Here is a 15,622-nt window from a genome sequence, read left to right on the forward strand (position 1 = left end):
GGACCTGTTGGAGAGGGTCCAGACAAGGAACACAAAAGTATTCTGAAGGCTACAGCAGCTCCGCAGTGAGGCCAGACTGAGAGAGCTGAGGTTGGTCAGCCAGGAGAGAAGGCTCCAGGGAGACCTGGTGGCCTTTTAATGCTAAAAAGGGTTGGTAAGAAAGCTGGGACAGATACATTAGCAGGGCCTGTTGTGAGAGGACAAGGGGTGATGATTTGAAACTAAGAGATGGAGACTGAGGCCAGATAAGGAAGAGTGTGATTTTTTTAAGTCTGAGTGTGGTGAAAGACTGGCCCAAGTTGTCCTGAGAGGTGGGAGATGACCTGGAATGTTGCAGGAATGGAGCAGGTTGTTTGAGGCTCTGAGCAACCTCCTTAGCTGAAGATGTCCCTGATGACTGCAGTGGAGTAGGATTAGATGGTATTATAGGTCCTTTCCAACTAGAACAAATCTGTGATACTGTGAGTATTACATTCAACCAGATGTGGTTCTTTAAGCATCCCAGTGCTCAGCTGCAATAGGAACTTAAGAGCTTGTCTGATTTTTTTCCACTCCTGATTTTCAACTTTCCCTAAACAATAACAGACACCAGTTTTCAAGAAAGGCATGAAGATTTAATTAGCTAAAGTGACCAGCCTGAGCTTTAAGCTATCAAAGGACTTGCTCTGCTCCCCAAGCACTGCAGGCCTGTGGAGTTTACTGTGTCACTCCAGAAATACCCCAGTCCCCATCACCAGGTACAAGAGGAAATCCAATTAATAACGAAGCCTCCACCTTCGTCGTGCCCTTTACACTCCACATCACAGGCTTGTGCTGCCTCCAAAGGCAGATAACCTCCATCAGTTAATATGGGCAAGGAGAAAGCAATCTAAGCATTCAGGAGAGACTAGAAAGAACTTCGGACAAGTGTTAACAGCTCTGCAACCTGCACAAGGTTCTAGAAAAGAAAATAAAGAAGGCTTCAACAGCAGCCCACTTCCACTTGCTAATGAAGGCAAGCTTCTGCTCACATTTCTGACAAGGATTTCACAGAATCCGAGTACAACAGAGGCTGGAAACAATGTCTAGAGATCATCCTGTCCAATGTCCTGCTCAAGTAGGGCACCCACAGCAGCTTGCCCAGGATCACAATGGCCAGGTGGAGAAAGAGAATCCACAACCTCTCTGGACAGCCTGCTCCAGGGCTCCAGTACCCACACAGCAAAGAAAGTTTTCTTCATGCTCAGCTACAACCTCCTGGGTTCCAGTTTGTGTTCATTGCCCCTTGTTCCATCACTGGGCACCACTGTAAAAAGTCTGGCCCCAGCCTCTTGCCCCCAACTCTTCAGCTCTTGCTGAACATGGCTCAAATGCCCTCTGGGGCTGCTCCTCTGCAGGCTCTCAGCCTCAGGGTGCTCAGCCTTTGCTCCTCACAGAGCTGCTCCAGGCCCTGCAGCAGCTTTGTAGCCTCCACCAGACTCTCCTCAATAGTCCCCTGTCACTCCTGAAGCGGGGAAGCCCAGAACTGGCCCAGATGTGATGTCATGAGGGCAGAGGAGAAGGATTACAGCATAATCCTCTACTTATCAAAGCAGCTCTCCTTTTTCAGACCTGTGTTGATAGAGCAGCAGCTTTTGAGTAAATGTTTGCCTAAATTGAAGTGTTCCTACTGAGGCTAAACTTGAAAGTGAGGGGTTTTTCATTCTTTTGAATCACAAGAACTGAAAAGCAGTGGAGAAACATGTCTTGCTTCCTAACAAATGACTCCAATTCACAGGCAAGAACAATTGCATCCAAGGACCAACACCCTCCAAAAGCTGCTATCAAGTCACATCTTATAACACTGTCTCCTACAAAATTAAACATTCAAGCCATGCTGATTACCCAAAGCAGTTCTGCTTACAGCTGGGTGATGCTAGAATGTTAATCTCTTGCTTTGGTTTACAGTCAAGAGATTCCCTGGCCAGACTACTTCTGTTCTCAGATTTTCCCATCCTGCAGCAGGGAGCCACCTGGACCAGTTTTACACCAGCCCAGAGGAAGGTTGTCCACAACCTGTGTTGTCAGACTGCTCAGATTGGTGCTGACAGCCGAGTGGCAAAGAGTCTGGAGCTTAGCCCCCAAGCCTTTGCCAGAATACCTCCTTTTTTGCGCCCACTATTACGTGATGGCACAGGTAGGCAAACGACTTCTCTAGCTCATCCAAAATGAAGTTAGAGAAGCGTCTGCCAACCCCAGCCCCCTTTTAGGTACCTTAAAGGGCAGAAGAGCTGGGAAAGCATCAAGTGATGCTTTGTGACTTGAGCAGTCACTGGAAACCCATCAGATATGGGCTTGCAGACTGTCAGAGTAGTGGCCACCTGCAACAGGGAAGTCAGTGCATCACCTAAGATTTCAAAGTGCTTCAAGACCACAGATTAAACCACAATGTGGTAAAAAAAACAGAGGTAGAATGCATCTAGCAGGTGAGCCAAGACCACATCTGCATCCTTTAAGTATTAGACACCTCCACTACTGGACACAATTTCAGTCCTGTGTTTCCACCCCTACTTTGAGTCAATCTTTTGTCAAGAAGAGCCAGACAGAAAGGAAGTTCCCCTGCCACTTCAGTAGTAATTCATAACAGAACTGAAAAAAATCTCATCTGCTAGAAGAACAACCCCACACACCCAGACACTTTGGAATTAATTCCAGTATTGCATTTTGCAGCCAGATTTCTAGGAAATGCTGTGAATAATCCAAGTAATTCAGTGGAGCTTTGTTTTTATTTTGTTTTCTCTCTCCCAAACAGACAGCAGCACGTGGAGTTTCAGCTCTGGAGCAGAACCCACGGAAATCAGGGGTGTTCATTTTATTATAGGCCTCATAACAGACAGGTTTCAGAAATAAAAATCTGCAAAAGACCTGCAAGCCAACCCCTTGGGCTCTCCATAAGTACCAGTGGTGCATCTCCTGCTGCTAAAATGAGCATCTCATCAGGGGAAACCCATTGTGAAAGGATTTGTTACAGAGACGTTTAAATTAATCTCCTAGTTAGGAAAACAATTCCAAGACAGATAAAGACAAATTTAAGAGGAAAAAACACCAAAATACAAACCCACAAACAAACAAACAAACAAAAAAGCAGCCCTAAAAACCTAAGCCTTCCCCAGCACACATTCCTAACTGAACTGCAAACTGGGAAACAAAAACAAGCAGATAAAATATATCCAAACATCCCAAGCCAGACTGGGGCCTTGGGGCCCTTCAATACAACTGCAATTTATTGTGCCAGCCAAACCAATTAATCAGTCAGAGGACTCCAAGCAGTGCAGGATTTGCTCTGGAAGACAAAAAAAAAAAAAGTAGTTTCTGCTGCAGTATCTGTTGAGCCAGCTTTTAACCAACACAGCAACTCAGATATCTCCAGCACTGCACTGGGACTCCTTCCTTGGGATTTTGCAAGAGGAGCAAGAGAGTCTCCAGCCTAGTGTCTTATTAGAGCCAGTTCTTGGGTCAGTTAAAAAGCTCATCATATACTGGCAGAATTTAATCACTTGCAGCTAATAGCAATGCCTTTAGAGCTAATCCACTTGTAGCAGACACTGAATACTCCTCCTCCACCACCAGGGAGGGTGCAGGAGGCTGAGAGCCAAGGGACAATATAGGACTTGATGAGTTGTTATTCTAAACATTGATTGCTGAGCTCCGTTTCATCAGGACTCCAATTATCTCCAGCTTTGGATTGGGTCTACACAATCATCTCATTAGTCACTTGAATTTAAAAGGGAAGAAAACTCATTTGGCAAAACAACCTCGTTGAGACTCAAGTGACTTAAACACACATAGGGTGGTTAGAGAGACCTGAGCCCTGCCAGATTTTGTCCATTTGCAAATGCAAGAGGCTTGCTCCACAGGCTCTAAAGGACTGAGAACACAAATTTCATCTGCAAGATGTCAGAGGGCATCTATTAAAACAACACCGCCAACAGCTGCCATTGCACCTCCTGCCTCCGCACTCTCCATCAGAGACTTCTACCTATGCAGGCACAAACTTATTTCCTTATTTTCCTTCTTAATGTTGTTTCTACTGAAGCTACCAAACAGATTTCCCCCATGCCCTCCCCCTCCAAAGGTCACAAAAGCAGCTTTCAGTCAAGTTTTTCCAGCAGCAAGGGAAAAACAGAGCATGTTGGAAACTGGAACTTGCAGGTAGAGAGACAGCATCACAGCATAGATTGAGTTGGGAAGGACCTTAACAAGATCATCTAGTCCAGTTCCCCTGACATGGGCAAAGACACCTTCCACTAGGCCAGGATGCTCCAAAACCATCCAGTCTGAACTTGAACACTTCCAGCAATGGGACAAATCCACAACTTCCTTGGGAAACGTGTTCCAGTGTGTCAGCAACTTCACAATGAAGAGTTTCTTCCTAACATCTAGGCTAAATCTCCCCTCTTTCAGCTCAAAGCCATCACCCCTTCACCTATCCCTACACTCTGATAGAGGACCTACAGGAAAGATAGGGAAGAGACTTGAAGTACTGGAAGGCCACTACAAGGTCTTCCCAAAATCCTTTGGGGCTTTCTGTTTGTAACCTTTTCAGAGTATGTTTGCCTGCAAAGCTTCTCACACTTGTACCTAAGCAAGCTTCAATCATTAGCTCTTACCCAGAACTCAGGGTCCTCAGATGAACTTTCCATGTTAGAAGTTCACAAATTGGTTGGTACAGGGTTAGGACCACAACCACCCTCACAGCTTTCCTTTCACTAGGAAATCCTTCCTGAGCTTCAACTTCCCAATAATCAATAGAGCAACAAATTGCTAGATAGATCAGTAAGTTTTTAGGAACAGTAAGTATCCAGGAGCTTCTCACAGAGTGCTGCTTTGGTGCTGCAGTCAAAACTTCACTCACTACAACAGTTCAAACTCAAACTGAAGTCTCAACCTTTAGTTGTTAGGTTAATGCAGCTGCCACTGGAAACCCAAAAAGCTGGCAGAGACGTGGCCTCTGAACAGAGCTCAGACACTGTCAGAAAGAAAACCCTCTCTATTACTAAGAAGTATATGAAGTTCTTGGGAGAAGGTAAGGAAAGCAGCCTGACTGGGCAAAGAGCAAGCATCAGATGATGCCTCCCCACTGAACCAGGGAAAAGTCCTGGGGAAGGAAGTGCTAAGGGAACTGAAGGAAAAGGCTCATTTTTGTATTCTCTCTCCTCAACACAGCTTAGGAAGGTGAAACTGTTTTTTCTTTTAAAGGTGGGGCAAGAGTGTCTCTTGGTCTCCTGAATGACCTGGCAGATCTAAACAAGTGGAGCCAAGCAAGACCTTAATGATAGCATAGCTCTATTTCAAAACAAGCAGCTACCTGAAAGAAGCTGACTTCTTCCCCTGTGGTTTTCTCTAGCCCAGATTAAGGTTCTGGATAAATCTTCAAGAACCTGAGTGCATGAAACTTCTGTGCAGAGCACAGCCTTGCTGAGGGATGTGAACATTCACACTGGCAAGTTCCCAAGGAGTTCTGCCCATACACTGTGTGTAGAAGCACACAAGTCTTCAGTTAAATCAGGCAGTAGAAGGTGACTCATCACTCAGCAGCAACTCAAGTTGTTAAAAAAGGTCAGTTTGTAATAAGGAACCAGGATGACAGCAGATCTGAGCACGAAATAACCAAGAAATCCACTGTACTTTCAGTCACCATTAACTCTGCACTCAGTGCTGCACACAGGCTAAAGCAGAACTCACAAGCCACTTTCCCTCCTTCTCCCAAACCAGGCAGAAGCTTGGAAAGAAGCACACACGGTTTTGTGATGACCTCAAAGGTGCCATCTCCTTAAGGGAAAGGAGGAAGCTGAGCAATAACACAAACAGGGCAGAAACAAATGCTCACAGACACAGCTCCAAGCTGCGTGTCTCACAGGAGAGCTTTGCACAGAGAATGCCACAACCACACGCTCTGAAAACATCCAGATTTGGGTCTTCTTGTTGCTGTTCAGACAGCTCAAGGAAGGTAAGACATCAAGACCTGGAAGAGAGCATGATGAGCCTTTCCATCTAAGACCAAGGAGACACAGCTGTGCTGGTGCTCCCTGCGCAGGTGGGCTTGGGATGAAGGAAGTAGCTCTAGAAGACCTTTGTCATAGTCCCCAGGACCTCTCAGCCAGAACCTGGAGGCCCAGATAACTCTCCGGGCCCCAACCTGCATCACCTTCTTATATTCCCAGTCCTCAAGAAAGCATCAACTGCATCCCAGGGGGCCACAAGCAAGCCAGGGAAGATAGAAGCAAGGGTACCTAAACCAGATGCCCCACATGCCTTCAGAACACCCTGAGGTCAGGCATCAATTTCTGCCCTTCTGCAACTCAACCCAGACCTTGGAGGAGACCTGTTACTGGAGATGTGATTAATGACTTGGAAGTCATTAATCCTTTTACTCCTGGAAATAGTCACTGGTGACAATAGGAAGATGATTATTCACTGCTTTGAGCATCTATGAAATCTACAGGACTTAAAGAAGGCAGAGCCCACTCCTTACACAAGCCCCAGGCATGACAGTTTTTTCGTGCTGCTCAGGCTAAATGCATTTTCTATCACCTGTGCCAAGCACTCTGCCAGCCCTGCTGTGCAGCTCTCCAAGGAGCAGACAGGAGGCACAAAGAAGTCAAATAATACTTGCCACTCTCTTCAAAGAAGTATCCATTTCTTGACATGGCTGCTGGTGGAGACTCTGAAAAGAGAAAAAGAAAAGGATACTTAAGAATCAAGATGCTGAAGATCTCCACCTTGCTACTCCACTCACCGTAAGCCTGGATTACAGCAGAAAACCAGCCCCACAATACTGCAGGTACCAGATTGTTCCTGAACATGGCAACTTTGATGTTCAAAAAGCAGAGGAGCATCTGCTTCGAGGGGTGTTCCAAGTATGGTAGCCAGGCCCAGTCTGGCTGTTCCTAATGCCAGCAGTGTTTGACAGTTCAGACTGGGCTGCCCGCATCAGTCTCTCCACACAGGTGTCTGCCCTACCTCACAGGATGCTAACAGAGCTCTTCAAACCCTGAGCAAGAGTCACCCACAAACAGCCCCTCAGAAAGCCACCACTAGGTGCTGCCTCTTCATAATGCTTCTTCCCAGCCAAAAAGCAATCAGAAAGGAATAGTTTGCAGTCTTCCCCCACTTCATCAGGCTAATCACATGTTACCTACGCAAGCCTGGGATGAATTTGGTCCAACAAGGAAAGAGGTTTTGCCTGCCTTATTGTTCTACAGATTAGGCTTCCTGCTTTTCGTGTGAGGTATGAGACAGTTTCCCAAAGACCCTTTCTCTACCCCGTAACTTTTGGCTTACAGGTTAAGTGCTTTTATTACTTCCCCCCTGTTTTTACAGTGTGCCATGTTTTTTGAGCACCATAATTCATCCTGGCCCACCGGGAGCCTTTGTGCTCCAGATGGATACAAGTCACACCACTGACAGCAGCAGCACCTTCCAGCCCTAATGCTTGTCACAGCCCACAGTGGCTCAGAGCTTCCAGTGAGAGCAATTAGTTGCACAGGCTCCTGGAGGGATACTCTGATGACCATTAAAAAAAACAGCCATGTATACCTGAGGGCAGTTTGAGTGTCTGGTCTAAGAGAGAAACATAATGTTCCAAGTTCATCCCAGAACAATGGGTTGGAAGAACCAAGACAGCATGGCCAATGGGCACTCATTACAGGAAACAATTGTTTACCTCCACTAGGGAGGGAAGGAGAAGATCCATCCATCATGATTAGAACACCAGTGATCAAAAGAGTCTTTTAAAGAGGCTTATTGTGCCATGAGTGCACTTGGCTGTTTCAGGGAAACAACATATGATGGCCCATGGACTTGGCCTTGCCACCAGGATAGGACATCAAACACATTAATATGTTATCAAATATTGCAACAGGCTCCCCAAGCAGGCAGCTGAATCCCCATTCCCAGAGGCGTTTCAAAGAGGTAAAGATGTGGTGCTGAGGAATAACGGCTAACACCAGATTTGGTACTGTCAAAGAATGGTAAGACTTAACTTTAAAGGTCTTCTCCTGTCAAAACAATTCTATGATTCTATCAACTGATTCCTGTTACATCTTCTGGGGGAGGCTAAAGCAACGTGGTTATCCTTTCCTGGATAGACTGAGACAGGGTTTGCTTTTTCTTTCACTGAAAGCACCTACCTGGGCCCTTCTGACCCAAAGCCTTCTGTGACTCTACGGATTGACAGCACTCAGCAAGCAGTAGTTCAGAGTTAGTTGAGTCTCTTCATTATCATAGAATCAACCAGGTTGGAAGAGACCGCCAAGATCAGCCAGTCCAACCTATCCCCCAGCCCTATCCAGTCAACTAGACCATGGCACTAAGTGCCTTATCCAGTCTTTTCTTTAACATCTCCAAGGACAGTGACTTCACCAGTCCCTGGGCAGCCCATTCCAAAGGCAAATCACTCTCTCTGGGAAGAACTTCCTCCTAACATCCAGCCTATACTTCCCCCGGCACAACTCGAGACTGTGTCCCCTTGTTCTGTTGCATTGCCTGTGTGTACAGAGACTGGTTTGGTTGCTGCTTGGGCAAGGCATGAAAAGGGCAAGGCTGGGGTATTACAGCAGGCAGTGCCATTTCATTAGGTGGCACTCATTCCTCTGAGTCACTAATGAGCGGTAGTCCCCGAGGCAACATGCTCAGGCAATTATGTTGGAGGTGCTGTTTTTTCAGATGAGTCATAAACCAGAGGTCTTAACCTTGTAATTAAAGATGCAATGGCACGTTTAGGGGGAAAAAAGCACCAGGCGTTCACCCTACTATGTCCTGGCTAAGGTCCAGCCCTGGCCATTTATCTTCTGCCCACGTAATGCTGTCCCATGGCACCAACTGTACTCAGACTTCAAAGCAGTCTTGCTGGAGCCTTTGGAAAAGTTGTTGGAAGCCTCTCGGAAGGGTCTACGCACAGGAGCACCAGGAACGGTGTGCAAGGTGCCCAGGAGGCAAAGGGTGATGCGGTGTTTACACAAGGCCAGGGGACAGAGCCCTGGGACTGGCTTCAAGGTCAGCGCCTTAGCGGAAGGGGAGGTAGGAAGGGTAAATGGGAGGTCACACCAGCTGCACCTCTGAGCAGCTGGAGAAGGCAGCATCCACCCCACTTCTTCACTGAACAGAACAAAGGAGATAGATTCAGCAGAGACTGCATTGGGTATCTTCCCTCCCCACACAGCCCTCTTCTCCTTGTGTTTCCTCCATCAGTTTATCAGTGCAGCTTAGCTTGATGAGATGCCAGGTAAGGGCAAGGCCAGCCAGGCTGAAGTCAGCAAGGCAAACATATCAGCAGGCTCCATATGCCTCTCCCTCCACAGGGCCTTTAACATCCAAGGTCTCAGCTCCTCCATCAAGTTTTACTGGAGAAGGGAATGACGAGTTTGAGCTGTGCAGGACTGACAGTGAGGCAGAGCCCTCTTCTCCCTGTCAGCTAGGTACCACAGTCTGACACACACACACCCAGCCTGCACTGCCTCTCCTCATCTCACCTCCACTCTTGAAATCAGAAGACTTCAACCAAGGAACAGTTACAGACCACTGCAGTAATCAATGCAAGTATTTAGCTCAGGGAAGCCTGGGCAGAAATTCAAGTCTCAGTACATTAGAAATCAGTGTTACAATGCTCCAGGCTTTGCCTGAAGTTGCAGAACTGTTTCCATGAAGAAGAAATCAGCTCCTGCACCAGCCTTTGCAGGCTGGAAGTCTGGGGAGGATTTTATCACCATAAGGTGGGAATTTCCCCTCACAACACCAGCATGCCACTTCCCTTGGATCCACCAAACCCACATCTTCAGTTCTTTTCCTCCAGGCTTTCTTTCAGAGACTCCAGCAATTCACACAAAAACTGAAGCAAAGCCATTTCAGCATGACATAAGGTCAGGCCTGTAGGGACAAAGCTGGAAAGCATCTCCCCAAGGAGCTAAGCAACCAGAGGCACAAGAGTATGTGGTGCCATGTTCACCTCTCACCAAGAGGTCCATGCCACCACTCCCCAGACTCAGCCTTCTCACCTAGCATCTAGAGGGACAACCAGACTCTCCCCTTGCTCTCCCTCTGCCAAGGCAGCACAAGATGCCACCTGCCCTTACCTGACAAAAAGAACAAGGAGTAGGTCTTTCAACAATTGAAGCAGAGCTCTTCATTTTTCAGAGTTAATTTCCTCCAGCTGCCACCCCACCTTTATTCCCTACAGGGGTGTCTGAGATGAGACTGGACTGGCATTAAAAGTGTCACTGCTAAGAGGCTTTTCCAAAGGAAAGCTGCTAACTGGTTTCCTGCCCCTCTCTGGACACTGAATTCAAAGTGCTGCAGAAGCCTGTTTCTCCAGACTCAGGACACAGCTTAAGATTTCAGCAGCAAGTCATTGCCTTATGACTTGAAGCAACTGCAGTGACTCCAAGAGCCACCAAGGGGAGGTACCTGAAGCTCACTTTTTAACTGCTAGGAACAGGCAAGTTTGTTGTAGTCTGAGGTGCTCGGTATGATGACTAGGACAAATCACTGAGGAGCAGTGGGAAACAGCAGACAAGAGGCAGGAAACTTCCTGATTTCTTACATTCTTTCCATTTTTGCATTTCCATTTACCAACACCACCAGCCCCAGCCCTGCGGCGCCATCCTCCATCACTGAATGCCTGTGAGGAACGTGTCTCGCATCTAATAACCTGTCTTAACTCTCTTGATTCAAGGTTAGTAAAAAGTTCACTTGAGCCTTGCAATATTAGGGGATTATAAATGAAAACACATTCTCTGGATACTTGGGTAACTCAATTACAGTTCTGCTGCTGGCATCTTCTAAACAAACAGCCCTCTGCAGCACAAGCCTTGTGCTGAAGCAAACCAGCTCCTGAGCAAGCTTTCCACACATGGGACTACAGACTTTGGCTTTTACAACTTCCCTCCCATAAATCTCTCCAAGTTTTATTGCCTTGATTTTTAATTCAGTTTACTTTGAGATAGTACTTTTGAAAGAGTTACTGGATAGGCACTTTTTCCTTTACAAGCCCTTTAATATTGGTTGCTCTTGGGTTGTCCCTAAACACAGGCAGCCTGTACACACAGAGCATTTAGGTACTCTGTAAGTACTTCTCAGAAAACACAAGGTACCTGCACCATCTTTTACTCCAGTTTCCACCACCTTCTTCAGCATAGTTTTGCTGAAGTTCTGAGAACATTTCTGAGGCTCATCAGCACATGCAACATCTTGTCATAAAGCTGATAGGGCAAAACACTTGAGCCTTTGAAGCAAGAAGTTCAGCTGGAAAAGCATTTAGACTTCCTCTTTCCTCCCAGGAGAAATGACCAGTTGTAAGTGTGACAGACTGAACTGCAGTTGTCTGGGTAAGAAGAAACATCAAATAAAATACCTACAGTCCAGAAAACATATAGGGTTCGAGCTCTGAAGCAAGGTTTTGGCTGCTGCAAGCTGGCTTCCAGAACTCTGTTGTCAATGCTAAGAGTGCCCATGGTTACCATTAAACAGTTGGACCCCAGCTCCTGCAGGGTGGGGAATGTCACAGTTAATGGCATATCTCCAAAAGATCCAGGGGCAAGTCCAGCTTGGATGAATATTGTCTCATCCAAGGCTTAGATCTGAGGTAGAGTGACAAAGCTATGCCTATCCAAGGCTTGACCAGAGCTGCTGGTCAATACTACACTCTGAGCTCACCTCTTAGTCTTTATTCTCTCCACCCCACAATGAATTAACAACACTGGACAAAGGTGACCAAGGAGCTGCACCCAGGTTTGTGCCACAGCTGATGTGCTTCACATTCCCAGTAACCCAACTGTGTTGCTCCCCTCGTCCACCACAAGTCAGCAGAAAACCAGAGAGGCTCAAGGGAAAAAAACAAACACCCAGAAAACCCTGCAGGTTTCCCTCAGGTCAGTATAAGAGTTGGGTTTTTTCCCTTTTAATTATGTGGAACATTGACCCAAAGAAGCCTGTACCCGAGAGCTGGAGAATCTCTGTACACAGCAAGAGCTCAACAGCAGGACGACAAGAAAGCTTCAAACTCCTTTCACAACGCAACTGCACTACTGCAGAAGAGAGATTGACAGGCAGCAAATCTGACCATGCTGACAAGCTGACCAGGGCCAAACGCATCAGCACTGCAGGATTCTCTCTCACTCAGGCTCTTAACATGAGATGTGTCAGTTCTCAGGGAAGAACCAAGCAGAGAGGTCTCCTGGTGGAGACTTTGGTTGCAAATGTCCTCCAACTCTGGTTGGAAGCCCTCCAAGTCAGCGAGAGCAGACCGACAGCAGCATGCAGACAGTTCCTTTGCCTTTAGTTACCACTGCTCATTTCTATCTGCACCTGCAGCATCTGATCCCTGCCCTTAGCCCTGCACACTTCAACAGGAAAATGCTGGCGAAAGCACAGGCCGACAAGAGAAGCGTGTCCCTGTGCCACTGTTCTAGGCAATAACAACTGGCATGCAGGAGTCTGAGACTGTACTTGTTCTCCTCTGTGCCCATAGAGGTGTGACACAAGGAAAGAGGAACAAAAAAACAAGCCACAGGAGTTAGGGTTTCAAAAGAGATCACTAATTCAAGGAAGTGTAAGATGAGTAGACACACTCATTAAAGCTTGGGCAGGAAAATGCCAAGTACATGCGGCGTATGAGCACTGTGCTGCCCCTGGCAAGCCAAGCGTAGACCTTTCCCCAGAAAGCACCACTTTGTATCAACAAAGGCAAAGGAAAACATTAAAAAAAATCCTCAAGAGGGGTAAAACCAGCTTTTGTAAGTCATTCAACAGGAAACATCAGCATCGCTAGGTTCCAGGAAGCTGCTGGGCTAGTGGAAGGTGTCCCTATCCACAGCAGAGGGATTAAAACAAGATGACCTTCAAGGTCCCCTCCAATCCAAACTGTTGTGCAATTCCATGGTTTATGTTGAAGGAATAAGAAGCAAGATCAACTGAAGGACTCTCCCCTTCACTGCAGCTGGGCAGCCTCTCTCCCCGCAAGCATCACAAATGCTTTCTCAGTGCAGACACACATCCATTCACTTTTCATCCCCAGCAGAGGCTGAGGGGGATAAATCTTTCTTCCACAAGGCACACCAGAGCCCCATCCCTCCTCAGCTTATTCTTTATTCATCTCAGTGACATAGCTGCAGGGAAGGATGAAGCACAGCCCCACAACAAGCTACCCAGCTCCACAAAGGACCAGCTGCATCCCTGCTCCCCCCCAGTTACATCCACATGCCCATCACACATCTGATTGTCTGCTGCTTTCTGCGGCACTATGTGAAGAGTACAGAGTTAGCAACATCCTTGTCATCACAGGGAGAGCTTAAGGACATGCTCCATCCCATCAAGGGAAGAGCAGATCTACATTCCCCTTCTGCACTGTGGCCCCTTGCTTCTCAGCTTCTCTTTCTCCTCATGAAGCTGAGCCTTTGGAAGATACTGCAGGATGGGCGAGGGACTAATCCCCACATAGAATGCCCAGAGGTTTAACACAGGCAGCACTATCATCTACCAGCAGGCATCAACATCACTTGGCAAGATAGCAGAAGTTTTGCTGGGGACCTTTACCCAACTGCATTCATTAAACATTGCCCATGTGCAAACACCTGCATGAAAACAACTCTGGAGGCCTTGAACAGTCTAGAGACAGCCACGACCCAGCAAGACTGAAATGTGCTCCGACCTCCTTCTCCTCAGTAAGCTTCTGGAAAATGAGAGTGTTGGCAGGAGCAGACAGCCAGAAGGAAGATGCTCTTACACCACCTAGCCCAATGGCACACTGCTGCTTCCCCAGCAGCCTCACACCTGCAAGGGCACAAGCCTGGTCCTCATATAGACAGAGCCAAGCGCTGCAGCAGTCCCTACAGGAGAGGATTCTCCTGTTAGCCATGAGTACTTTAAAGAGTGATGTTTCATGTACACTTCCTGCCACAGCGCTGCACAGAGGGACAGGGCAGACAAACAATGTTACCAGTAGTAGTGTGTCCCTGAAGGATTTTCACCATCTTTTTGTTTCCCACAAGGTCTTCACCAAAATTCCTTTTGGGAGCTAAGAGGTCTGGATTACCAAGACTAAACTTCTCTAACACCCCTAGGAAAGGTGCCATTTCTCTGATTTCTTGGAGGACATGACACCAGCCCTCTGACACTTTCCATCTGCTCTAATCACTGGGAAGTGGGTCTTTCTAAACAGTATCCTCCATCAGTGTGACTATCCTGGCATGCCAGTCCTGATTCAGGTAGAAAAAACAACTCCATTGTTCAGCAGGCACCGAAGTATCAAATCAGGGACAGTATGCAAGGAGATGAATATTCTTCTGACAAAGGGAAACAGTGGAGGAGGTCTTAAATCATGCCACGATCACTCTGGTAAATGAAACCCCAGAAGTGTTCAGAGTTGCTGGCTGTGAAAGTAGAAAGCATCATATTGAAAGGATAAAAAGCAGGAAGCATCCTCCTGCCTGCTCACTCCCAGGCAAACACACACCCACACACAGCTCAGGGATCAGACATGTCTGCTTCCAAAGTCTTCTCCTCATTGCACTGAACAACTCCCCTCTCTATCCTCTCCCCAGCTTCCTCCACAATACCCATCACCATAAAACCACCCAATAAAAGATCACTGGCTGCAGTGGTGCCAGCTACCACAAACGTCCCCCCAGGGAAGAACACCCCATGCACACTGAAGATTGGCAACAGCTGCATCTCCCAGCAGCACCAGGCTGTCCAGGTTGACTCATCACAATTTAGCCCACCCAAGCAATTAACATCCAAGGCTGCCTCCCAGAGGCGAGCTGGAAGAGGAAGCAACCCTGGGAATGCAGCTCTGCACAGCTGCTTTGTTAACAGGATGTCTTCTCCACCTCCTCCAGGTGTCTTGACCAGCATTCTCTAGGTGAGCAGGATAAGCTGAGAAGCAGGGAAATGACACTTTGGGATTTGGCTGGAAGATTTGGGCTATTTGCCCTTTTCTTTTGTCTCTCCCCAGGTTGAAAGGGGAAGTTTCATTTAGTTGGGCCCTCTTAAAATGTGATTTAAGACTTGCAAAGTTTTCTTGCATAAGTGCTACATGGAAAGGAGCAACAGCAAATACCACCAGAGATCCCACAAACTGACAAAGAGCCAAGAACAGACCAGTTGAGGCTTTTCAGTAGACTTCTCCTGAAATGCTTAAATAATTTAGAAAGCATTAACTCTTACTGACAGCTTTTCAGGCTGCTCTTTCACTTGCAGGAACCCATCAAAAACTCATCACTCCTAATCAGAAGAAGATACTGCAATGGCCCCAAATCTTGGTTGGGGTGGAAGGTGGATTTAAATATGTGCCTGAGACTTTTCTAAAAGCTCAAGGGCCTTCCTTGTACAGGAGATCTTCCAGAGGCCACCACCTGCCACTTATCTGCAGTGGTGCTGTGTAAAACATGCCAGAATGGTTAGGAGACGGCCGATCAACATTTCACTTGGGGCTGTTTCCAGGAAGGGAGCTGCTCCCTGCCGTGGTTCAACTGAGTTAAGTACTGTAAAAAATTAAACAGCAGCAAAATATATAATAGCAGCTACAAAATACCTTCTTGGTGATTAAGGTGGAAAGGATGCTTTAAGCACCACCAGTTTCACATCCTAGCATCCCCTGCAGGGTACC

General features: G+C 47.1%; 1 protein-coding gene across 6 annotated transcripts in view; it reads right to left on the bottom strand.

Moving 5' to 3' along the window:
- The window catches only part of SLC4A11 (solute carrier family 4 member 11), a 136,874-nt gene that overhangs the window by 73,884 nt on the left and 47,368 nt on the right, over positions 1 to 15,622 (bottom strand). For all 6 annotated transcript variants that reach the window (XM_064151184.1, XM_064151183.1, XM_064151186.1 and 3 more), the window contains exon 2: positions 6,635 to 6,685. In XM_064151184.1, the coding sequence (XP_064007254.1) occupies positions 6,635 to 6,685 (51 nt within the window). The remainder of the gene's footprint in view (positions 1 to 6,634; positions 6,686 to 15,622) is intronic.

The sequence above is a fragment of the Pogoniulus pusillus genome, chromosome 11, assembly GCF_015220805.1.
Source record: "Pogoniulus pusillus isolate bPogPus1 chromosome 11, bPogPus1.pri, whole genome shotgun sequence".
NCBI lineage: Eukaryota > Metazoa > Chordata > Aves > Piciformes > Lybiidae > Pogoniulus > Pogoniulus pusillus.